Below are 24,859 nucleotides of genomic sequence, written 5' to 3' on the forward strand. Positions count from 1 at the left end.
CTTTGAAATAATGTGATTTTCAAGAGCAAACTGTACAACATTTAGGCTTCATAGGTTTACCACACCTGAACGGAGGATGTTGCTGTCTGCCAAACTTACACAATGCTTCACTATCTCAGTGTCTTTTAGTTCCTTGAAATTCTAAATTTCATAGCAAAATTACCAAAATGTACATTTTCACAGAAAGTAGGTTACAAACCAGTGTTTTCCAATGGATTGATTTTGGCATCTCTTGGCATCAGTCTTCCTGATTAGTGGGGTCTTTTGATGAAATATTTTAGCTGAGAGTTTTGAGCACAGAAAGTATTCATTTGGAATGTTAAGTGCAGTCATTATTAATTACTTTCCTCTGTAACACCTGTGAAGTATTCCAAAAACCCTAGTATTTAGCCTTTAAAACCCTTTGGCAGAATTAACACAGAAGGTGGACAGACCTACGCTTCCTTAGAAGCTTCCAGAAAGAGCAAGGTCTAGGCAGAAGCGCAGAGGAGGAGTGTGTCAGGGTGGAGGACTGAGTGATGACAGCAGGCAGGGCCAACTTTTCTGTGAAGCTTTCGTTGTCAGAAGAAAAAAAGCCCCTTCAGGATGGGTTGATATGTTAGTATTCACAACACTAAGAAAAAATATATATAATATAAAACCTCATGTTTTAAAATGTACGGCTGAAGACCACCTGCACTGTAGGAATAGGTTTGAAACTTGCATGAATAAATAGAAGCAAGAATTACTGTTTATTGTAAATTGATTTTAAAATCAGACCTTTTTTTTAGGTTTTAATTTATTTCTTCATTTTAAGCAGTCTCTGCACCCAACATAGGGCTCAAACTCACAACCCTGAGATCCGGAGTCACATGCTGTTCTGACTGAGCCAGTCAGGCTCCCCTAAAAGCGGACTTTTTAAAGGAACACTTTGGGATATAAATTTAGGGAACTTGTTTCCCATCAAGATTTCATGTGGAACAAGCTGAAACTATCTTTTCTCCAGTTTAAAGTTTATTTTAAAAAATCTAGGGGCGCCTGGGTAGCGCAGTCGTTGGGCGTCTGCCTTCGGCTCAGGGCGTCATCCCGGCGTTCTGGGATCGAGCCCCACATGGGGCTCCTCCGCTGGGAGCCTGCTTCTTCCTCTCCCACTCCCCCTGCTTGTGTTCCCTCTCTCACTGGCTGTCTCTCTCTGTCAAACAAATAAATAAAATCTTTAAAAAAAATAAAAAATTAAAAAAATTTAAAAATAAAAAAGAAATCTGAATTGGAGGGGACTCTTTATTGAGCTGAGAGACATTTCAAAAATAGAGGACTAGGTACATTAGGAATTTGCCTGGAAAAACATTTCTCAAAAGAACATGAGTTTTCCAAATTCCTCTAGATAAGGGCTCTGTTCCAGTATCTACAACTATAGAAAAATGAAGAAAAATCAGAAAGTCCAGTTGTTTAAAGTTTGCCTGTGTTGGGGATGACGATTTTAGGAAACAGTTGAAGGGGTCCTCGGGCGGTTAAGGTGGCATAGTTTCCTGTATATTACACGCAGTTCCCAAATAAAAATTATGCTCTAAAAGTTCAGATGTATGTGTGTGGAATTATTGAGAAAAATAGTAATATTTCCCCTTGTAAGCCGTATTCCAAGTGGGTGCTAGTTAACTCTCCTGGTTTGTCCTCCCAAACCTTGTTTGGTATAGAACCAAATCGCTGTAATCTGAGCTCTGAAAGAGAGAGCAAATTTTCTCCCTGCTGCACCCTGGTGGTGAGATCCGAGAACGCATTCTCTGCCTGGTGCTAGGGCCCGAGCCTCAGCAACCAGTTGGTCAACTTGATCAGCGTTTGCTGAGAGAACTCCACGTAAGGGAACATCCCACCATGTGTTACAGAAACTTGAATGGCTCACGAAGGGAAGGGGGCAGATCGAGACGTGGGATGAAGTGAGCGGGAATGCACCTGTGAAAGCACCCACGAGGCAGGGCAGGGGTGAAGGAGGGTGAGTTGGCACTCCACTCCCCTACCTTTCCTGTTGCCCCTTAAACACCCTCCCTTTCCTGTCACTGGCATCAAACGGGAAGCAGAGGATGGGCCAAGAAGGAGGTTCAAGGTCTGCAACACCCAGCCGAGGAGGCCGCAGTCCGAGGCAAATGTTGCCAGGTAAAGGGTATCTAGGTCACATGCACATAACATAGGGTCTGGCCACACAGTTTCCAAAAATGAGTTATCCCACATATTTGAGAAATTAAAAGAGTTTTCAAAAATATAGAGTAAATCTAAACTTTTCCCAATATGTTGATAGGTTAAGGGATGGTAACGACTTATTTTAAATTACGCTGTAATAGTATCTATCAGTGCAGATGGATGACAAGAAAGGAATAATTGTCTTTGAACTTCTAACTCTGGAACCAACAGTATGGCTGTTAATTTTTGAAAATTACTAGCTCTATCAAGCTTGATCATTATTCTTTGGTTTCCTTTAAGCCACTTGGTGGCGTGTCATATAAAAAGACTTAAAATTTCTAAAATCCTTTGGCTTTGAACCTATAATACAGTGTCTCCACACTCGCTATCGCGGTACACATGCCACTGTAATACATCTACAATTTTAACTGAGCTGGTTGGTTTTTAAGCTGTGTAAAAATATCAGTACTCTATATAAGTTGTCAAATGTCCATACAGACATTTTAAGTGTGTACGTGTATTTTAAATTCACATTCTAAAAACTTGCGGGGAAAAAATCTACAGTATTTACTCTTAGGAGCAAGTCTGTGGCTGCCAAAGAAATTCAGCAGGTTGGGTTATCTCGGTTAACCAGAACATGAATCTGGCCTCGGTTTGGGGGGTACATTGATGAGACTAGTGCGGAATTAATGACGACTGGCTTTCCATTTCGACCTGCTCACTCATCTGCTGAGAAAATCTGAGCAAATGAATGAGGGATAGAAGCTCAGTCACTCATTTTTTAGAAAAATGCAAATGTCATAGGTCATACGCGATCATAAATGCTATGAGATTGTCCTAGAAGTCTATTAGAAACCACTTGAGGGGCGCCTGGGTGGCACAGCGGTTAAGCGTCTGCCTTCGCCTCAGGGCGTGATCCAAGCGTTATGGGATCGAGCCCCACATCAGGCTCCTCTGCTATGAGCCTGCTTCTTCCTCTCCCACTCCCCCTGCTTGTGTTCCCTCTCTCGCTGGCTGTCTCTGTCTCTGTCGAATAAATAAAATCTTTAAAAAAAGAAAAAGAAAAGAAATCACTTGAGATTAATGGACCTCTGAGACAAGATCTTTTGCCTTATTTTATAGTGATATTTTTCAAAATGTAATTTGATCTTAGAGTTAACTATCCCAAAAGGTTTAGTGGTTTTGCGGTTTTTACTGGAATAAAACCAACGCAAATACTGGTTCAGCCCAAGTAACCTGAAAAAGTAAATATTCTCCAGAGGTGACAAACTTATTTCCAGAACATATTTTTTTAAAAAAAAACAAGATTAAAAATAGTACAAAACTCAGGTTAACCCTCGGGAGTTAAAAGGTGAAAGAAAGAAAGAAAAAAAAAATGAAGAGAAAAGATACTAGAATTTGTAACAACTTTTAGGCCAGTAGAGCTCTAATGGGTTTTATTTGCATAGTTTGGTTTTTAGGGCAGGACAGAGAAATTGAAGCAGTAGTTATTGTGCAGGGATGATTCTTAATGTTTTTGAAACTTTTCTGTTAATATCAACTTGGACCCTTCCATATTAGATTTTCTCAATCCTATATTAAAGTAAGCAGCTTAATTTCTTATAGAATTGAGCTATTGCACGATTATAAATAAGTATATGCAATTTCTAAGCAACACAAAATGAGAGGAAAAATAAAAATATTTGTTAGTATAGCAAGCCTTTTTAAAAGCTTGGATATTTACCTTATTCAACAGATTGATTGGCACAGGGCCATTAGAATATATTTTTGCTTTTTTACTGTATTCTCATGCAATTTTTTATATTACAATATAAAACAGATTTTTATCATGCAAATGTTAAATATTTTCCTATGAAAACACCTCATTCTATCGTGCTTAACTGGAGGAAATATTCGGAGATCTAAAGATGTAATTTGGCTCAGATGAAGAATTAATTACACCGTAACCAGAAATTTGTTGTATATTTCTGAACTGTATGATCTGGTTAAAAACTGAAGCAATCCAAACCCTACCCATAGTGAATTTAGTAGAGCATAGTTTAAAAATAAACATCTAGATAAAAAGTCTATTTAAGTAAAAATTCCAACAGAAGTTAATATGATTTAACAATCCTAATAAGCCCAAAATTTAGAGAAAATTTACATGAAATACATTTTCTTAGAAAGTTGCCCTATAATTCAAGCAATGCACTGGGAATTCTACCTTTTGGGCATGCTAGTATAAAGAGTTGTCTAGTATTATTTTCTAGTTTAAAAAGCAATTTTAAGTGCTGTCTGAAGATTAATAATGTAAAAATGTATAATCAGAAGAACTTAATTCTTCTAAACCATCATTGGTTTGTAAAATTGTGTACATTTAACGGGCAAAAAAGTTTGAATGACTTATGATGTAATATACGTGAAATGAATGTATTAGTTTTTTGCCATAAAAATATTGAAGATATAACTCATGTGTGAATATATGAGTACAATTAAAGCTATTTTGCGTGTGTTTTTTCACTCTAGATCTATTGCATGGAGGCATATAATTGGTCCCATTTCCCCACTGGATTCTTTATATTATTAATTAATTAGTTAATTTACTTAGAGAGTGTGAGCCTATGCATGCACACATGGGAGGAGGGGGAGAGGGAGAGAGAGAATGTTAAGCAGGGTTCCACCCCAGCACAGAGCCCCCTCTCATGACCCTGAGATCATGACCTGAGCTGAAATCAAGAGTTGGGCACTTAACCAACTGAGCTGCCCAGGCATCCCCTCTGCTGGATTTTTTTATTTTTATTTATTTTTTAAAGATTTCATTCATTCATTTGACAGAGAGCGAGAGAGCACAAGCAGGGGGGAGAGGCAGAGAGAGAAGCAAGCTCCCCTCCCCCACCCGAGCAAGGAGCCCAATGAGGGGCTCGATCTCAGGCCCCTGCGATCATGACCTGAGCCAAAGGCACACGCTTAACCCACCCAGCCACCCAGGCGCCCCGAATGATTTTCCATCACGTACTGAACCACTGATGTTTGTCCGAGCAGTTGCTGGACGCTGCACAGCTCCGCGGGAATGGGTCACGTAGGAGTTCGACGGCATCTTGCCAACGGCTTCAGGAGCCGGGACGTTTGCGGAACAGCTCGCATCCTCGCAGAGTCAACGTCCGTAGACGTGCTTCCCAGCAGCTCAACGGAGCTCCTCGCACCCCCAGCCCTGGAGTGGAGCTTTTTGTCGTCACACGGCCACCTCATTTTTTAGTGGGGTTTCTTCTAGACCAGCAACAGCAGCTTGGAAGCGTGTTAGAAATTCAGATTCTCCAGGGTCATCCCAGGTCTGAAAATTCCGAATCCGAAGTCGGGGGGAGGAGGCCCAGAAAGGCGCCTTCGCAAGTTCTCAGGTGATTCTGAAGAGCACTCAGCGTGCGAAACGCTGCTTCGGGCACTTAAAAGGCCGCCGGTGTCCAGAGAGCTCCCAGGTGGCGAGTCCTTACCAGCCGAACGCACGCGCAGAAGGGACTCGCAGCTGAGTTGCAGCTCTTGAGATGGGGCGTGTGTGCTGGGTCTTCGGGCCGGCCCAGGTCAACCACAGGGGCCCAGCGGGGGGCAGGGGGGCCTCGGCGTGAAGAGATGGGGTGACGGAGGCAGGGGTGGGGGGCGAGTTGACGGTGCCACCCGCCGGCCTCCACGACCGAGGAGGCCGCTGGAGGGGAAGGGAGGCCGGCCGCCTCTAGGAGCTGGAAGAGGCAAGGCCAGCGTCTCCCCGGAGCCTCCAAGAAGAGGGCAGCCCTGGCGAGATTTGGATGTTAGGACGTCTGACTTCCAGACGGTGGGATAAGAAAGCTTTCTTCAAGCCACTGAGTGTGTGGTAACTCGTCCCAGCAGCAAAAGAAAACCGGTGCCGCAGGGTGTTCCTCCTCCGGAGAGGCCGAAGACCAGCTCACCCGGCGTTGCGGTGCTGGAAGAACGAGGGGAGCACGGCCGCCGCCCTCGCCGGACTGCTGGGCGCTCTCCTCTCCTAACTCGAGTGCGGATGCGAGAAAATTCCTGAGGCAAAGGTTGGTTTGGGGGCAAAACCTCCTACGTCCATTCAGCTGTCTTCTTCCCGGTCTGTAAATGAAACGTGGCCTTGTTCTTTGGGGCGGGGCCGTCAGGAGCCCTCTCTGCGGCTCTTACAGGGTCTGGGAACGGCGCTTACTAGGTGCGCGCCCTGGCCCTGCCGCGATGGGCCCGCCGCTTGCCCCTCGGCCAGCGCAGGAGGGCCACCAGCTGCGCCTGCCTCTAGCTCGCCAGGACCTCAACGATGATTTCTAAAGCCCCTCGTAATTAAGGCAAGGCTAACTTCGGCATATTAAAACTAAAATCTTGGGGTGGCTCAGTCAGTTGGGCGTCTGCCTTCGGCTCTGGTCATAATCCCGGCGTCCTGTCAGCAGGGGTGAGTGGGGGGAGGTACCTGCTCTGCGGGGAGCCTGCTTCTCCCTCTCCCTCTGCTGCTCCCCCTGCTCGTGCTCTCTTGCTCGTTCTCTCCTTCTCTGAAATAAATAAAATCTTAAACAACAAACTAAAAACTTTGGCTCATCGAGTCCAAACCCTTAAACCGGGGCCCAGGGTAAATTAATTCACAGGCAACCTTGCAACTAATTGATCCACTTGGCAAATCGTCTTGGCCTGTATAAAGCCGTTTTGATCTTTTCTGATTGGCTTCACTAGGGAAAAAAAAATGTGAGTTTTAAAAGTAAGGCTTCTCAGGAAGATGCTAATTTATATTTTAAACCATGTAAAATGTGAGCAAATGAGGAAATTTTCTTGTAATTTAGCAATCTGCTACATTCTCCCTTCTATGGGGAATTTGTACTTTGAATGTAAAGAGGAGACATCTGTCCTGTTTTGCCCCTAACCACACCTGTGCGAAGCCTCTCTTCTAGCTTCCATGATCTCCCACCGTGAACAAATGCATTCATTCTCCAGCAGACAATGACCTGGGATCCACAGAGAAATAAGTCTTTCGTCTTAAGAAGCCCATAGTCTAGACTATGGCACATAACTAACTAAACTAGGCACATAAACAATATTATAATTCATACTATAGATCTGAGAGATCCTGGATCCCAGAGCAAGTGGGACAACTGTCAGGGCAATCAGACAAAGTCTCATGGTGTTACTATCTGGGCTGTCAGCGAAGGCCCAAGAGGGCAGCACAGGGGAAACAATATTCTGAGCTGGGAGCAAGTACGAAGGGGAGAGAGAGAGAGAAGGGACCTCTGCCATGTTTTAAGAACAAGTAATTTGATGTGCTAGACACTTAGGATGCTTGGGGAAGGATGGCAAGAGAAGGAGAACATGACTTAATAAAAAATGCAAAGGGACCTGGACTTTATCTTGTCGGCAAGAGGAAACTCTCAAAGGTTTTTGTTTTTGAAGGGAGCGTGACATGGTCTGTGTTAGAAGAATAGCAGCTGTGAATATTTAATTTGCATACGACCTATTTAGTTCTTAGGAGCCAGCACGGAAGGCTCTGTAAATTCCGAGGCTGCGCACAGAGGCTGCTAACCCAGCTTCCGGTCACGGCTCGCAAAGGCGGTCTGTCTCAAAGGCTCGCTCATCATGCTGCCGGAGAGCAGAGTGGAGCATGGAGTGCGGGAGGAGCTGGAAGGAGAGGGAGAAACTAAGATGCTGCTGGAAGACTCCAAGCCAGTGTTTCCCCAATTTAACATTTACTTTCCATCTTTGCGCAACTTTTGCCAGAACCAAGAACCACTTTAGATATTTCTTTAAACCAACACATACTAAGCTTGAATTTCAAAGGGAAACCTGAGGACGACAACAGCAGCAGCAGCAAAATACCATAAAAGGTACAAACATGTGGACGGTTCATGGTCCTAGAGACAAAAGCTGTACCCAGAGTTAGAAGTTGGAGAAGACCAGGCATGGCAAAGCAGGCAGCGGCAGGTCTGAGGCTGGGCCCGAAGGGTGGAGAACGAGCAAGAAGCCAGTTACCGAGAACGCCTTAAGTAAGACGGCAGCTCCACGAAAGGGAGTTAAATAGGAGCCAGGCGGTCAGTCTGAGGTAGCTGCACGGATAACGGGGTCAGGGGTTTGTGGAAGAGCGAGGCTGGGACTGAAGAAAGGAGCCCTGGGGGCCGAGAGAAGGGTGGCGCCCAAGAATAGAGGGGTGAAGGATGACTGATAGGGAGACCCAGACTGGGAACCAAGCATAGGGTCGAAGATCTTTTAGGAGGTTGAAGAGGATTGTAGGATGGGAAATGGAGGGGCTGCTCAGAAAGTTAGGGGGGAGAATTCCACAGGTGGGAGCTGAGGGGTAGATGGGGCTGAGGAAGGGCTGCAGCAGGGTGACTTGGGGCATAAGACATTGGGGGAGAAGTGGGGTGGGTGCTCAGCCCCCCTGTATTGTACTTTGCAGTTTGTCCGTGAGCCTGAATCCTGAACACCGTGGTGACAGTCAGCTTCCCATGAGTGAGATAAATCTGTCACCTATATACCACCAGAAATCAGCTGTAATACCTCCAGTGGTGTGCGCTACCTTTGCGGAAACATTGGTGTGGGCAGGGGATGATAAAAGCCTGAGTTCAAGACTGGGATACTGGGGGGGCCATTGCTAAGTTTCTAGAATATCTAGGTTATCATCATTATTTTGCTTCATCTTTTTATCCTTCATAGTCCCTAGGCATGAAACTGGGACTGGAATATTCAATTACATTGTTGTAAGCAGTTGAAAAAAGATGAACAGAGATAAGTCTTCTGAGACATATCTTAATAGTAAAGATCCCACTCCTGAACTACAAGGGCAAGAGAAGAGTATCAAACTGGGTTGATAGAATGTTTGCCCTCATTAAAAAGGGACAATTTTTCAGAGAGCTGACATTCTGCCTTAGCTCACTGAAAGGCCTTGAAGTTTAGATATTGGCAGGAAAGTGAGAAAGAAGAAATTAAGATACTACAGATACGGCTTAATGTTTCAAGATCCATGCCAGATCATAAACCATTTCCCATTGCACACAAGATCACTTATGTCTGGGTAAAATATGTTCCCCCTGAAAAGCAACTTTAGAAATCATGGCCAATAGATCTTAGGGGGATCCCATGCTTCTCACCTTCTGGCATTCATACCCTTGTATAGTATCTCCACTCCTTAAGTGTGGGCAGGACTTGTGACTTGCTTCTAACTAAAAGAAGGTAGCAAAGGTGATGGAAAGTCATTCCCGTATTATGTAATACGGGGCTTCATCTCACTCGCCTTAAAAAAGCAAACAGTGAGTCTGTGGCTGCTTACAGTGGTAGGGAACGGTGGACAGCCTCTAGAAGCTGAGGGCAGCCAATGGCCAGCAAAAAAAAAAAAAAAAAAAAAAAGAGTTTGGAAGTAGATTCTCACCCCAATCAAGCCTCCAGATGAGACCATAGCCCCAAATGACACCTAGCTTGTAGCCTTGAGACCCAGAGCAGACACATCTCAGTTATGCCTAAACTCTTGATACACAGAAATGGTGGGATAAATAATACATGTGTGTAGTTTTAAGCTGCTAATTTAAGGTAATTTATTATACAGCCTGGAAAGCAAATACAGAAATCTTAATATATAAAAGAATAAAACAGAGGAAAAGGAATATTGAATTACTGGCCATTTGGGATATTTATTAATGAAGATCAAACATCCAAAGATCCGTCCTCAATGCTCATTTCCATGATTTTAAGAGTCGGTCCTTCCATGTCATGCCTGTTGTCATCCTGGACACTGTGAAACTGAAGAGCCGGGGAGAGCTCTGTGCTAAGACAACATAATTCATTTGAAGTCTCCACCTTTTCGGTGTCACTGTCCCCTTCAATGACATTCACAGATGTCTCTTGGTCTGTTAGGCTGTCGGAGACACTTGGATTTTTGTCATCCCAAACCGAAGGTCCAAGATTCGTTTCATCATTCACTTGCTGAATTATGACCCCTTCTGAGTACTTTGATTTATAGATGGGTAGGAAAAATTCACTTGGTGAAGAGAGTCTCTCGTTCTCATCCTTTGGTATGGACAATAACATATCCAAAGCTTTTTGGTATTCTTGACGTTCCTGTTGAATTGTAGTATCATGTTTACTTTTATCTTCATTTTCTTCCGAATTCTCAGCCTGTTCAAAATCAAGTGAGTTCAGCGTATCACTGTGTTCCGGCTCCACCGCGCCTTCCCAGGACGCGCAGCCTAAGTCCACCTTCAGGACGTGCAGCAGGTGGCGCATTTTCCCCTAGGATCAAGCCAAGGCAAGAATAATTACATTAATTCAGCTCGTCAAACTGAATCACTTTTGTCTGCAGTGCAGCGCATCTCAGCAGGATTAATCCTTCTCTCACCTCCCCCCCCGCCCATACACACAAAAGGTACAAGGGAAAAACAGCCTTGCTTTCAATGCATTCTTTGAGGCTATGGAAAAACTTTAAAATTCTTTCCATACTAGAATTTTTTCTAATGAATGTCTAAAGAAAGACAAACCTCCTCCAAATGATGTTTATTCTGTTTTATGTGTCTCTCAAATAGGCGTTCTAAAAACCTAAAAATGATAAATAGAAATGTTAATGTCTCAAAATCAGAAAATCAACTAAATACAAAATAGCCATGCAATAACAAGACTACTAAAGGTTGGAAAATATTTATTTATTTAGTTAGTTAGTTATTATTTTTTTAAAAGATTTTATTTATTTGACAGAGACAGAGACAGCCAGCGAGAGAGGGAACACAAGCAGGGGGAGTGGGAGAGGAAGAAGCAGGCTCCCAGCGGAGGAGCCTGATGTGGGGCTCGATCCCAGAACTCCGGGATCACGCCCTGAGCCAAAGACAGACGCTTAACGACTGAGCCACACAGGCACCCCTGGAAAATATTTTTTAGATTCTTCTTTTTCTTTCCAGAGCGAAACACTAATAATCCTTCCCTGTTCTGTCAAGTTCTCCAATCTGGGAGCTAGTATGGCTTTTGTTTTTGTTTAAGTTTTATAACAGATGCCATTGTTTCTGAAAGATTATATACCACTTACATTTCTGTGAAAATATTTTAAATGAGGTCCAACAATACCCCTGCCACAGACCAAAAAGCATTCTTATTTTTCTCTCATGCACATATGCAAACGCCAAAAGCCTCTCCCTCCCATTCTCTCTCTTTCATATACACAACCCCCCCCAAACCAAACCTCAAAGGAAATTCTCTTATAAAGAGTTACTTTTCAATGCTTCCTCAATTATACTTGAGAAAAATTCCACTGATGGTAAATCCACATAATAACCTAAAAGCTATCACTTAATAAGTACCACTAAGGGCTAGACATTTGCACTAGACACACAATCATTATACCTGTAATCATGACCAATATTTGGAGTGAAAGGTATTGTAAAGATCATTTTAAATATGAGAAAATGATCTAAGATGATGACTTCCTCTCCCCTAAGGTCACAAGCCATTAGGAGAATTTAACCCAGATGTATCTGGGTCCAGAGAAATTATTTTTTCAACTACACTATGCTTGTCTTGTTATCACATGAAGGTATCGATACTTTTGTTGAAAAACAACTCCTTTGTTATCATGTTATGATCAATGAAGTAAGCCAATCTTAGATTTAGTAGTTCTATTTTACTCAGCAATTTTTAAAAAAGGTTTATTTATTTGTTTTAGAGAGAGAGAAAGGAGAGAGTACGTGCAGTGGGGAGAAAGGACAGAAACAGAGGGAGAGACAGAATCTCAAGCAGACTTCCTGCTAAGTGGGGAGCCTGACACAGGGCTCGATCTCATGATCTGAGCTGAAACCAAGAGTCAGATGCTGAACCACTTGGGACACCCAGGTGCCCCAACTGAGCAATTTTTTAAAAGCCCAAGAAATCCGCATTCTATCTTTTATAAACAATACATACTGTTTGGGTACCTATTTTGTTTTTTCTCATCAACCATTTATTTTGAACAATTTTCTGTATAAATAAATACACTTCTAAAACATCATTTTAAGTTTCTGAACACTTGATCTTGTAAATATTCAACAATTTATTCAACCAAACCTTTACTATTAGATATACGGGTTGGTTCTATTTTTTTGGTGCTTTAATAACAAAAGCTGCAATAAATAGCCTTATAATCTAAACGAAAAATTTAAGTTTTTTTTTCTACAACAAACACATGTTCTATGCAAATGTTTTTTGTTTTTGCTTCTAACCTGTGCTTTATTGTTTGATTTATACTTGGAATCTTAATGTTTTTGTTGTGGTAAAACCCAGGTAATATAAAATTTACCATTTAACCATTTTTAAGTGTATAGTTTAGTAGTGTTAAATATATTTCATAACCATATATTGTTATGAAACAGACCAATAGAACTTTTTCATCTTGCCAATTGAAACTCTATAACCATTATGAAAACATTTTTAATCACCCTTTTTAAATAAAAGTAGTAAACAGAATTATTATAAAAAACTTAGGTCTTTTTAGTTTATCTTTTTATAGCAATAATACAAATTTTACTTTAATTAAAAAAACTTCATATAAGAATAGAAGTAATTCATTAGAAATGCTGTACTTGACATATTACAACAGGGAAAGCATGTAGCATAAATGGGGTTCTATGATACGTAACAGTAAGTAGGTCTCGGTGCCCAGTGAACTTTATTCAGATAAATAATGTTCAAGCTGATTCAGGACCACAAGTTTCCTTAAGATATGCAATATCTAATCTGGGTTTATAAACTTTCCATTTCATTTACAGTATATTAACCTAGCTTTTAATTTGTCCTCACTTTACTAGTAACAGTTGTAACAAAAATGCTTGCTTTTGATTCTCGTGACAAGTTTCAAATAGTAAAATGAGATGATGGATCTTTCAAATACACAAAAATTTGGTTCACCAGTCTATTATAACTAAGAGATAGAGTGTTGTTTTTGTATAGTTATAATTTTTTTTGTAGACTCTGTGGGATTTTTACATGGATGACAATGTTGTCTGTGAATAAAGATAGTTTTACATCTTTCTTTCAAATATGGATATCATTTTCTTTCTCTTTTTTTAAGATTTTATTTATTTGTCAGAGAGAGCGAGAGACCACAAGCAGGGGGAGTGGCAGGCAGAGGGAGAAGCAGGCTCCCTGGTGAGCAAGGAGCCCAATGAGGAACTTGGTTCCAGGACCCTGGCATCATAACCTGAGCCGAAGGCAGATGCTTAAGTGACTGAGCCACCCAGGCATCCCTCATTTTCTTCTTCTCTTTTTTTTGTGATAGATTTTTAAAAAAGATTTATTTATTTTATTTTCAGAGAGAAAGCATGAGCTGGGGGGGGCAGAGAGAATCTCAAGCAGACTCCATGCCGAGTGGGGAGCCTGATATGGAGCCTGATACGGGGCTTGGTCCCACGACCCCGAGATGATGACCTGAGCCGAAACCAAGAGTCAGACGCCCAAGTGACTGCGTCACTGAGACACCCCTGTGATGGATTTTTTAAAGTAAGGTGCAACTGACATAGATTATGATTCATTTGTTTATATTGTAAAATAATCACCAAAATAGGTCTAGTTAACACCCATCCCCACAGTTATAGAACTTTTTTCTTGCGATGAGCACTTTTAAGATCTACTCTCTCACAAAGTACTTTCTAATATGCAACACAGTACTATTAACTACAGTCGCCATGCTGTACATTAACATCCCCGTGACTTACTTATTTTATAACTGGGAATTCTACCTTTTGACTACCTTTACCCATTTCGCCTAGCCCCCCTCCACTGGCAACCCCCAATCTGTTCTCTGCATCTTAGAGAAATAACAGTATTTAAATAAGTAAAATCTCTATTCTTATTCTTTTCTGTAACTCCCCTAAACTGCAAACTTGCCTTATATGGTAAAGAATTAAACATTCTTTACAATTTGCTATTAATTATAAGAATATGTCCCCCTAAGGAGCGCCTGGGTGATGCATTCGGTTAAGCATCGACTTTTGCTTTTGGCTCAGGTCACATCTCAGGGTTGTGAGACTGAGCCCTGCATTGGGCTCTGTGCTCAGTGAGAAGTCTGTCTGTCTCTTTCTCCCTCTGCCCTTCCCTCCACTTGCATGCTCTCTGTCTCTCAAATAAATAAATCTTTTTTTAAAAAAAATCTGTCCCCCCCAAGAAAGCAATATAATTTTTCATTTCCTAATATGTGGAAATAACTTAAAAAAATTAACATGATAAGGAAGAGTATTTAATGTACTATTCAACCACCATAATATAATTTAAAAAATCTTACCTGTTTGAAAATAAACCAAGTTTCAAAATTTCATCTGTTACATCTTCAATGAAACTCAGATATAACAGTTCTTCTTCACTGTGAAAACAAAGCAGTACACAGCATAAAAATTATTTCCTACTTACTCTGAAAACTACAGGAAACATGAGTACCTAATTAGAAATATCTACCACTACTATGACACATATACTGCTATCTCACATTAAGAGGAATGTTATAAAAAAAACTTATGTCTACATTCTTATACAAAGATAAATTTAAAGAGGAGAAAATGTTCCTAATCGAGTACAATTTTATAGATGTGTATGGCATTCATCCAGCACTAACAGATAAGCAGGAATTACAACAGCAAACAAAGAAACAAAAACCAATAAAACAAAACTAAAAAAAACCACACACATAAAACAAACAAAAACCAAAATAGAGCAAACAAGGGCAAAAGGGCGACCACACGTGAACCACCGGGGGCGCATGTTCTCGACAAGCATTTTACGGGTCCTCTGACTTCTGACCATGTCCAGCAGCAGAGGTGGGAGCCCTGTGCGTGGCACTTAGAGGAGGGGAAAGAGGAAGCTCATCCAGAGAAGGAAGAACTTCAACTATGAGACCCTCTTCTGCTAGAAGAGCATCTTGTTTGAAGATCGGGAAATTTATTGAGCATTTTTTCTCAAAATGTATGGAGAGAAGAAAAAATATTCTAGTGGGAAATTTGTGTATATAAAGAGAGTGATAATTTTTAAATATGTGGGCACATTATCTTATATTTTAATAGCTAGTATAATTGAATACTATTATAAATTTGATTTTAATTAGTTGAAATCTGAATTGATAGAAAATGTAAGTAGCAAGTAACCACTCAACTAGTAAGTAAATGTAAAGGGAAGAATTAATAAGAAAATTAGATAATAGATTAAAATGTTATATAAAAAGTTACACTTTCAAACGGATTCTCAGGCTCTAATATTTAAGTAGCGAGTTTGAGAATAAATGAAACTCTATAAAATAGATGATATTCCCTGAAAAAGTGTAGCTTAACTAAAATGACATTAAAACCCAGAAGTCTGCTATCTGCAAAGACCTGGTGAGGTTAGAAACCTCCCGGAAGGGTATCCTGAGCTACCCAAAGTCTGCATTCCTCTAAAACTCTTGTTATTCTTGTTTATTTTTATGGGTACTAATTATAAAAAAACCAGCAGGCATTAATAACTTAGGGACAAACTTCCCCTGGACATAAAGATGAAGTGATTGATAACTATTTCAGAAAATTGTGATCATTCTCAAATTTAGGGTATATTATATGATTGAACTCCAAAGCTAGTTGTAAAAGAAATTAGCATTTAGTCCTGACTTATTTAATAATAGTTTGTATGATTCTTAATTCTTGATTTCCACTAAGCAAAATGAAGACGTTAAAAAGATCTTACTCAGAGTGGATTTTTCTCTCTGGAGGAAGCTGCAGGGAATACTGACATACTGCCCTGAAAAGAGAAAATTACAATATTTGAACAAAACAATGATTGGCATGCAATAAGTACTCAATAATATTATATATTAGTAATGATGTATTCTAGAATTTTTAAAGTACTTTCATATCCATGATCTGACCTAATATTCCGAACAACCCTGACTGGTACATTGGGTACGTATAATTTTTTCCACTGACTGATGAGTTCACCAGGGGCAGAATGGCTGGGTAACTTGCCAAAGACAGGTGTTAATGAGTAGCAAAGATATTTTTAACTAGTCTTCTGATGACAAATTCACCATATGTATGTATTTATTTAGTAGGCTCCACGCCCAGTGTGGGGCTTGAATTCACCAGCCTGTGACCAAGGCCTGAGCTGAGATCAAGAGTTGGATGCTTAACCAACTGAGCCACCCAGGTGCCCCCACAATCCTTTTCCAAACTGGACGATAGCACTTACCTAGTACACACAATTTCACTTTGACTAAGGTTAACATATAAATAATGCTGGAAACAGATTATTTCCCTATGAAAAACTGTTTTAAGATGGTCATTATGACAAATTTTGTCAATAGTTATGTCATCATTAGTTAATTCCAATCTTGTTATTCAGGTATGCTTAATTATAAATATTTTGCTTTACTTCTTTTAGATTGAAACTACTAGAAAAGATAAATATTCCTTTCTTTAGGCCATTCTTTATATTCATTGCAGAAAGACTCACGAGTTAGCTTATAATCTTGTTATGAGTACTGAAGCATCATGAATGTCAAGACAAGAGAGGTTAGTAATGAACCGCCCACAGCCCCGCCAGGTGCCATCTCCCTGGGAAGGGCCTGGGCTCTGAGGGATCATGTGTGTTTGCAGGGGTATCGGCAAGCAGAGGGAGAGGGAGAAGCAGGCTCCCCGCTGAGCAGGGAGCCTGATGCAGGGCTCGGTTCCAGGACTCTGGGATCATGACCTGAGCCGAAAGCAGACGCTTAACCGACTGAGCCACCCAGATGCCCCTCTTGCCCTCTTTTTAATCTCTAGTCCTTTATTACCACCTTCTTCATCTCATATATAATCTCTGACACTGGAAATACATTTGACAGCTGGAACTATCGAAGGCATTTTTGCTATCATTTCTATTTAGGTGTAGTATTCCATAATTACTGAACACGATGCGCAGTTTTTAAAAACAGTGCCAGTACATGGCAGTGACAGATAAAACACTAGCATATGGTGAATGTTCAAAATCATGAACTATGAATCCCCAAATCTTCAGTATTATTTCTGCCACAGGATTTGTCTTCAGGAAAATCCTTATTTTTCTTTCCTTCTTTCTTTCTTGAGAGAGTGTGCACTTGTGCGGGGGGGTGTGTGTGTGGGGGGGGGGCAGAGGGAGAGGGAGAGAGAGAATCTTGAGCAGGCTCCACATCCAGGACGGAGCCCAATGCGGGGCTTGATCTCGTGACCTGAGATCATGACCCAAGCTGAAATCAAGAGTTGGACACTTAACCAACTGAGCCATCCAGGCACCCCAGGAAAAGTCCTTTTTCATGTGAATAGCAATGGCAAATAATATAAGCCAGTATCGCCTTTTTCTTTATTAATGAATTAGCAAAATGAATTCATTTAAACTTTTATTAACTACTTTGTAAAATTTCCTTACTAACACTGCCGCTGAATTATATAACACCAAAGTAGATTAGAATGCATGTAATTAGAATAGTGCTTATGTTGCAAATATTATATGTCTGTTACACAGGAAAGCAGTTAAATAGACAGTTGCAATGACTTCTGTAAGCTGTTTACCTTGGTGAGGAACACTGAAGAGTACCATCTTTAATCTCAACCCATGGTAAGTCATGCCCTTGTAAGGGTAAAGGAGCTATTTTTCCTTTGATATCATATGTCACACAATTAGATGCCTGGGGATGTAATGAGAAGAATCAATCTTTATTTTGCTTCAAAAATACATTATGAAAGCAGAAATAAAGCAAAACAGGCACATTTCAAAAAAGTCAAGGAAACAGTGAAGATATCCCATAGGTAAAAGTGACTGATATATTACGACAAAGGCTGTTTTAGAATACATTTTCTACCCAATCAAGGACTTCTTCTTTCCTTCCTTTCCTTCCTTCCCTCCCTCTCTCTCTTTCTTAAAGATTTTATTTATTTATTTGGCAGGGGAGGGGAGAGAGCAAAGCAGGGGGAGGGCAGGGAGCCTGATGCTGGGCTTGATCCCAGGACCCTGAGATCACGACCTGAGCCGAAGTCAGATGCTTAACTGAACGAGCCACCTGGGTGCCCTGTGTTTGACATTTTAATAGACAACTGTTTTTATAAAACAATAAATTTAAATTAGGACAAAAGTGTATGATTAATACTCCCAAAATAAAAATAAAAATAATCAGTTTATGTGAAAATCAGACTTAAAGCTGTAATATTTTAAAAGAAATGACTGCTAAACACTCAAAACATAAACACTATAAAAAACAGCCTTATGGTCTGGAAAAAAGTAAGAGCAAATATAAGAATGATACCCATCTATTCGTATATAACGTATAATTTCCAATAATCAGTGGCAATTCAAAAAAAAGTACAGGCATAGAAATTAAAATAACTTCTGTATAGCTTTTCTGGCTCCTTCGGTGATCCAAGTCTACATCTTTGAAAGCAACATTTAAGGTATTTTTTTCATTTATTCATCTATCTAGCCAGCCAACCAACCATCTAGAAAAAGTGCTAACAGGTGATTTCCCAGACAGGGCAGGATCCATCTGGCCACTCAAAGAAAGCTATAGTCATGTGTAAATAGGCAGTACTTCTCTATACTGGCTACATCATCTGCAAGAAGTGTCACCAAGAGATTATTCAAGTCCAAACAGCGATACATATTTTATTAAGTTAAAGCAGCGATCATTCCAATGTGGCACACACAGAGATCTCATTTTTATTACCTGCTTTGTGTTCTCTTCTGAATCTGTGAAGTTGTTGGTGTCAAGTGTCTCAAAATCAGATTTAAAGCTGTAATATTTTAAAAGGAATAATTGTCAAGCCTTCAAAAGACACTCTGATAATAAGTTTACTGTCTTAAAAAAACCTCTCAAACATAAAAGATGAAATCCATCTATTCTTATAAAATGTGTAATTTCTAATTATATAATCAGGAAATAGATATGGTTTGGATTACACAGCTTGTTTTTCCTTTTTTTGAATAGCAGCTAGATTTCACCCGGATAGAATGGGACTAGGGAAATGGGATCTATTATCCTCAAAAGCTGTCATACACACAATCAAAAAAGGATACAATATGCTTCCTTTCCTTATTTCTCCCTATTCCTTAATTCACGGGATTAAATGAACACAGACTCATCTGGTATTATCGTACCTCTTCTCTATACCCAGAGAAAAGAATACTAGTCCTAAATTGTTTTTTGCTTTCTAAAAATAACTAAAATGTAGGACCAGGTAAATAGTTGTTCATATAACACCAGGAAAAACAATCACAAATCAGTTAACACTTAATACTTTATAAGATTTGTTTGTTTCTTCAATCATTTGGCAAACTTTTACTGAATATTCATTATGTGCCAGGCACTATCAAATATGAAAACATTATTGAGGCAAATTACACTTAGTTTTCAGAAACTGTCCCACTTGGCTAAATTATTCCTGGGGAGTTGCTGCTATATAAGAGTGGGGTTGAATATTTGCAGGAAGGGAGCCCAGGGAAAGTCAGAGAAACAGTGTTTTTTTTCCTTGCTAGTCCATTGTTTTGCCATTTTTAACATGAATCTATAGACATATTTACACAAATGCTATTTGATGACATATTTTAAGGATTTTCTGAAAATTCATGGTATATTTAAAAGCAATATACCATGTTTGAAACAATGAAATATGTAACATTCCTGTTTATAAGGAGCTTGATAAGTTTAATAGCTACTTTTCAACAATTATTTAGGTAGTTTCAGTAACACATACAAAAGGAAAAGTCACATTAATCCCATCCCATTCAAAAGGGCACTACCAGACCTTAAGTCTGACACATTAGGTATGTGATATAAAATAAGGAATATTATTATTTAATTCTACAACATCCTGAAGGACTTACTACTGGCTGTGAATGTGCCATACCTGCTTAATTCAGTCTGGGTTTGAGCTTCTATCCGCTGATCTGTAAAATCCTTTTTTCTTTTGGCGGGTGTATAGTATCGATAATGTGACAGGAAAGACTTTGCTTCTGTTTTTAAAGTGCGTGGAGTGAATGGCAAATGTCTGTTGGAAAAGAGTTCAGAATGTTTATCTAAAAGGTCCCCACTGGGTGCTTTTGAAATAACTAACTGAAACCGATGGGTATTTGGAAATGTGCTCTTGGGCCCTCTGCCGTATGAAGTTCCAGAGCATGCCCTCCTGGGCCCAGAGGGGGTGTAATCCACGTTGAACACGGAGGAACTGGAGTTCTTCTCAGTACCATTTGTGGGGACTTTATCAGATCTAGGTAGATTGAGGTGTAGTCTCTCTGAAGAAGTTACTGGTGACCTTGTAAAGGATGGAAATCCATTCACTTCTCCGATTAACACATCTTCATCTTGTGGTTCTCCTGAGGGCTAAGAACATTTGGTTGGATCGTCATCAATTATGTTTACAAATTCACATAATTGGGGAGTTCCACATTATACACCAAAAAATAGCTGCCTTTGGGTTTAGAGATTATATATTCCTAAAGATGTCAGCATTGTATATGAAGTTCTATTCAAGGTTTTGAATTATTAAAATATAATTCTAAATATAAGTAATAGCAATTGTTTTTCTTTTTTTGAGATTTTATTTATTTGAGAGAGAGAGTGAGTAAGAGAGATAGAGAGAGGGAGAGAATATGAATCGGGGTAGGGGCAGAAGGAAAGAGAGAAGCAGACTCCCTGTTGAGCAGGGAGCCTGATGCGGGGTTCGATCCTAGCACCCTGGGATCACAACCAGAGCTGAAGGCAGACACTTAATTGACTGAGCCACCCAGGTGCCCCAGCAATCATTTTTCTTTCTGAAACTAAAAAAAGAATTACTAACATCTATCTATATTTGTGGTCTTGAACTTGTGTACTGAGATCTACAGGTAGATCTCTCTTTTTTTTTTTTTTTAAGATTTTATTTATTTATTTGGCAGAGAGAGAGAGAGCACAAGCAGGTGGAACGGCAGGCAGAGGGAGAGGGAGAAGCAGACTCCCTACTGAGCAGAGAGCCTGATGTGGGGCTTGATCCCAGGACTCTGGGATCATGACCCAAGCTGAAGGCAGACACTTGATCAACTGAGCCACCCAGGTGCCCCTAAAGTTAGCATTTTCTTTTTAATTGTAGGAAAGTTTTCAGTAAATGCAGATTATAATTAAAACAGGTGTCTATTAACTATAAAACCCAATATTAAAATATGCCTAAAATAATTTGAATCTGAATTTGTCTAAATATTTATCCTCAAGACTTATAAAAATATAAGCAAGTTAAAAAAAGTTTAAGTACTAATTTTTAGACAAATAGCTAAATACATAATCATGTAGAAGATTTCCCTTAATAAATGATAGATTGACCAGACAAAAAAAATCAGTAAGATTTGAATATATATGAAGTTTAATCTAATGAATACACTGTATAGTAAATACTGTACACAACAACTATAGTATATATTTTTTTCCAACAAATAATAACACAGTGCATTTTAAGAAATTTGTCTACCTACTGGGCCATAAAACAAATTTCTCAACAAATGTCAAGAAATTAGCATCATATGGATATTCTATGATTAGGCTAGAAATCTGGAATAAGAGAAAACTCCTAGGGAAAAAAATAGACAGATTAAGAAATACTTCTAAATGACTCTTAGGTTAAAAAAGAGATAATGGAAAATACTCTGAATTGAATCATAATAAAAATACCACATAACAAAACTTGTGGGATGCAGCTAAAGCAGCATGTGGAGGAAAATTTATAACCTTAAAATATGCTTTTACTGTCCAGAAGTGAGGCTGAAAATAAGCTAAGCAAAGAAGGAAAGTAAGACAAAATAAACCCACAGAAAACCAAAAGGGGAAAAGAAAGATAAGAGCAGACATTAAAAAACAAAACAAAATACAATAGAGATTAATGAAGTAAAACAAAATGCCCTCTAAAAATATTTTAAAAAACTGACAAATCTCTGGTGAGAAAAAATCAAAGAAAGAAGAATAAAGGCACAAATAACATGAGGAATTAAAAGGGCAAAATACATATTCAGGAGAGATTAAGAGAGACTACATTTAAATAAACCTATGCCAAAAATTTGAAAATTTAGATGAAATGGACAACTTCCAACATAAATACAACTTTAAAAAATAGTTTATAATGATTCAAAAAATTGAATTAGTAATCAAAAATTTTCTAACAAAGAAAACTTTAGGGCCAGGTAATTTTAATGTTGAGCCATCAAATTCAAAGAATAAATAATTCCATACTTATATAAACTATTCTAGAGCATGGAAAAAGAGGAAACAGCACCCTATTTATTTTATGAGGGTAGCGTAACCATATAGAGAAAAAGGAAAATGACAGGTCAATATCAATAATGGCGGTAGATGCTAAAATCTTAAAGTATTAGTAACTGCACCCAGCAACGTATAGAAAAGGAATTGCATTATGACAAGGTTGTGTTTATACTAGGAATGCAAAGTAGTTTTAACATTAGAAACTTGACTATAATTCACTACATACATCGATTAAAAAGAAAAATGATGCCATCTTTTCAAAAAATGCAGAAAAGCATTTTATAAAATTAACATCCATTCATGAGAAAGGAAAAACAAATCTTCTTAGCAAACTAGGAATAAGAGAACTTCCTCAATCAGATGTTAAAGGGTATCACAAAACACCAAGAGCAGGGGTCAGTAAACTATAGCCTGGAGGCCAAATCTGGTTTACTGTCTTTCTTAATAAAGTTTTACTGGAACACAGCTATGCCCATTCATTTACATCTTGTCTGTGGCTACTGTCAAAGGGCACAAGAACTGTGAGAGACTGTGGGGTCTGAAAAGCTTAAAATATTTACTGCTAGGTTGTACCACTAATGAAATACCTTAGAAACATCTGCTTTTAACAGGTAAAAATACTATCTTACCTTTTGTAGAGTGTTAAATAATGACCTGGAATTATTTTTAGAATTGGCCTGCATTGCTGTTTTATTTAATTTCAACTCCCTTTCACATCGTGCTAACTCCTTTTTGAGTTTCTCTCTTCGTTGTTGGTCTGCATCTGATGGGGAAAACAAATCTTTTAAAATAAAGAACAAAACAGAAAAATTAAGGTTTTGGTCTTAGAAGACTAATAAAGGGCAAATTTTCTTTCTTGCAAAATAGTTTACACTATTGATATATAAATAAAAATCCATATACTTTTCTGTATAAAGAGAAGCTAACAAATATTTAATTTACAGAAACTTTTAAGTGCATTATTTAAAGAGCATAAACAAGATGTGACAAACTGGCTAAGCCTAAGAGCTCAAGAAAGCAATTCCTAGCAGATATTCAGAGATACTGAAGGTGAGAAATGCTGATGTGTTGTTTGTGACTCCGTCATCACTAAATGCAGAGTCTGAATTAGTCCATACACTCTCCCCCAAATGCAATAACATCACATGCCATACAAATTTAAGTTTTATAGACTTTAAAAAGATAACATTATTTTCAATTAGGATAACTGATTTCTACTTAACTGTTATTCATTTGGAAATATAAATGAAAAAAGTGGTTTTGCACTTTAGAATGCTTTAGGTCAGGTATTGAATTGTTATCAAAGATAAATCTTTGATACATATACCATACCATATAATATGGTATGAAGGCTGAAAATGGTGAAATGAAAGCTAGTCAAATTTCAAAGTTAAATATAAGGTTAACCATAATCAAAATGACTTGTATTTTCATATAAAATTAAAAATTTGTCATATACTTTTTAAACTGGAATTTAACCCAATTTAATGGACAAGATAATTTCAAGTTTCAAATCACTATGATTTGTATCAGAATTTATAAAAATTTCTACAGCCTTAAAAAACAAAGTAATTAATATTCAAAGTTTGAACTATAATTAAAAAATAAGCATAATAAAGTAAATATATTTATTATTTTAAAAGGTAGACTGAAATATGGGAGGTCTCTTGAACAACTGCATGGGTCCACTTATACGTGGATTTTTTACAACACAGTCTGTAAATGTAATTTCTCTCCCTTGTGATTTTCTTTCTTTCTTTTTTCTTTAAATCTAATTAGTAACTTGGCCATTTTTTAAAAAGATTTTTTATTTTTAAGTATTCTCTACACCCAACATGGGACTCAAACTTACAACCCCGAGTTCAAGTGTCCCATATTCTACCAACTGAGCCAGCCAGGTGCCCCCCTTATGATTTATGCTACATTATAGCAGATAATATCTGTGGAGTAAATCAAATAGAATTTTCTCTTTCAGATCTATTATCTTACTTACAGGTAAAACAAGTGAGTAAAAAAATCCTCAACAGTCCTCAACACTATCAATTTTTAAATACTTCTATATTACCAAATCTGTCCAAGCTATTCATTTAAGTAATGCCTCCTCATACTATACACAAAATCAACTCTAAATGTATCACAGACTTAAATGTGAGAGCTTCAACTATAAAACTCTTAGAAGAAGACAGAAGAGTAAATCTTTAGGACTTTGGATGAGACAAAGATATCTTAGGTACAAGCAATTAAAAAAAATTACATTTAAAATGAAAAACTTTTATACTTTTTTGAAAAAGATTTTATTTTAAAGTAATCTCTACACTGAACATGGGGCTCTTACTCACAACCTGGAGACCAAGAGTTACACGCTCTACAGACTGAGCCAGCCAGGCACCTCTTATACTTTTTCTAAAGACACATCCTTAAAAAAATTAAAAGGCAAGTCATAGATGGGGAAAAAATACTTGTAAGTCATATACCTAATAAAGGATTCCATGCAAAATATATAAATAATACACA

The 24,859-nt window shown here is 38.7% G+C and overlaps 1 protein-coding gene across 4 annotated transcripts in view; it reads right to left on the reverse strand.

Annotated features, from left to right (window-relative positions):
* Positions 1-9,663: 9,663 nt before the first annotated feature.
* Positions 9,664-24,859, reverse strand: part of SPATA7 (spermatogenesis associated 7) — a 29,621-nt gene continuing 14,425 nt past the window's right edge. For 2 of the 4 annotated variants that reach the window (XM_040641574.1, XM_040641572.1), the window contains 8 exons: positions 22,975-23,126; positions 19,971-20,443; positions 18,791-18,857; positions 17,643-17,758; positions 15,805-15,858; positions 14,381-14,458; positions 10,620-10,677; positions 9,664-10,374 (listed from right to left, as the gene is read on the reverse strand). In XM_040641574.1, the coding sequence (XP_040497508.1) occupies positions 9,790-10,374; positions 10,620-10,677; positions 14,381-14,458; positions 15,805-15,858; positions 17,643-17,758; positions 18,791-18,857; positions 19,971-20,443; positions 22,975-23,126 (1,583 nt within the window). In that variant the 3' untranslated portion in view covers positions 9,664-9,789. The remainder of the gene's footprint in view (positions 10,375-10,619; positions 10,678-14,380; positions 14,459-15,804; positions 15,859-17,642; positions 17,759-18,790; positions 18,858-19,970; positions 20,444-22,974; positions 23,127-24,859) is intronic. The other 2 variants (XM_040641575.1, XM_040641573.1) reach the window with 1 other exon arrangement.

This window comes from Ursus maritimus, unplaced genomic scaffold (assembly GCF_017311325.1).
Source record: "Ursus maritimus isolate PB19 unplaced genomic scaffold, ASM1731132v1 scaffold_25, whole genome shotgun sequence".
NCBI lineage: Eukaryota > Metazoa > Chordata > Mammalia > Carnivora > Ursidae > Ursus > Ursus maritimus.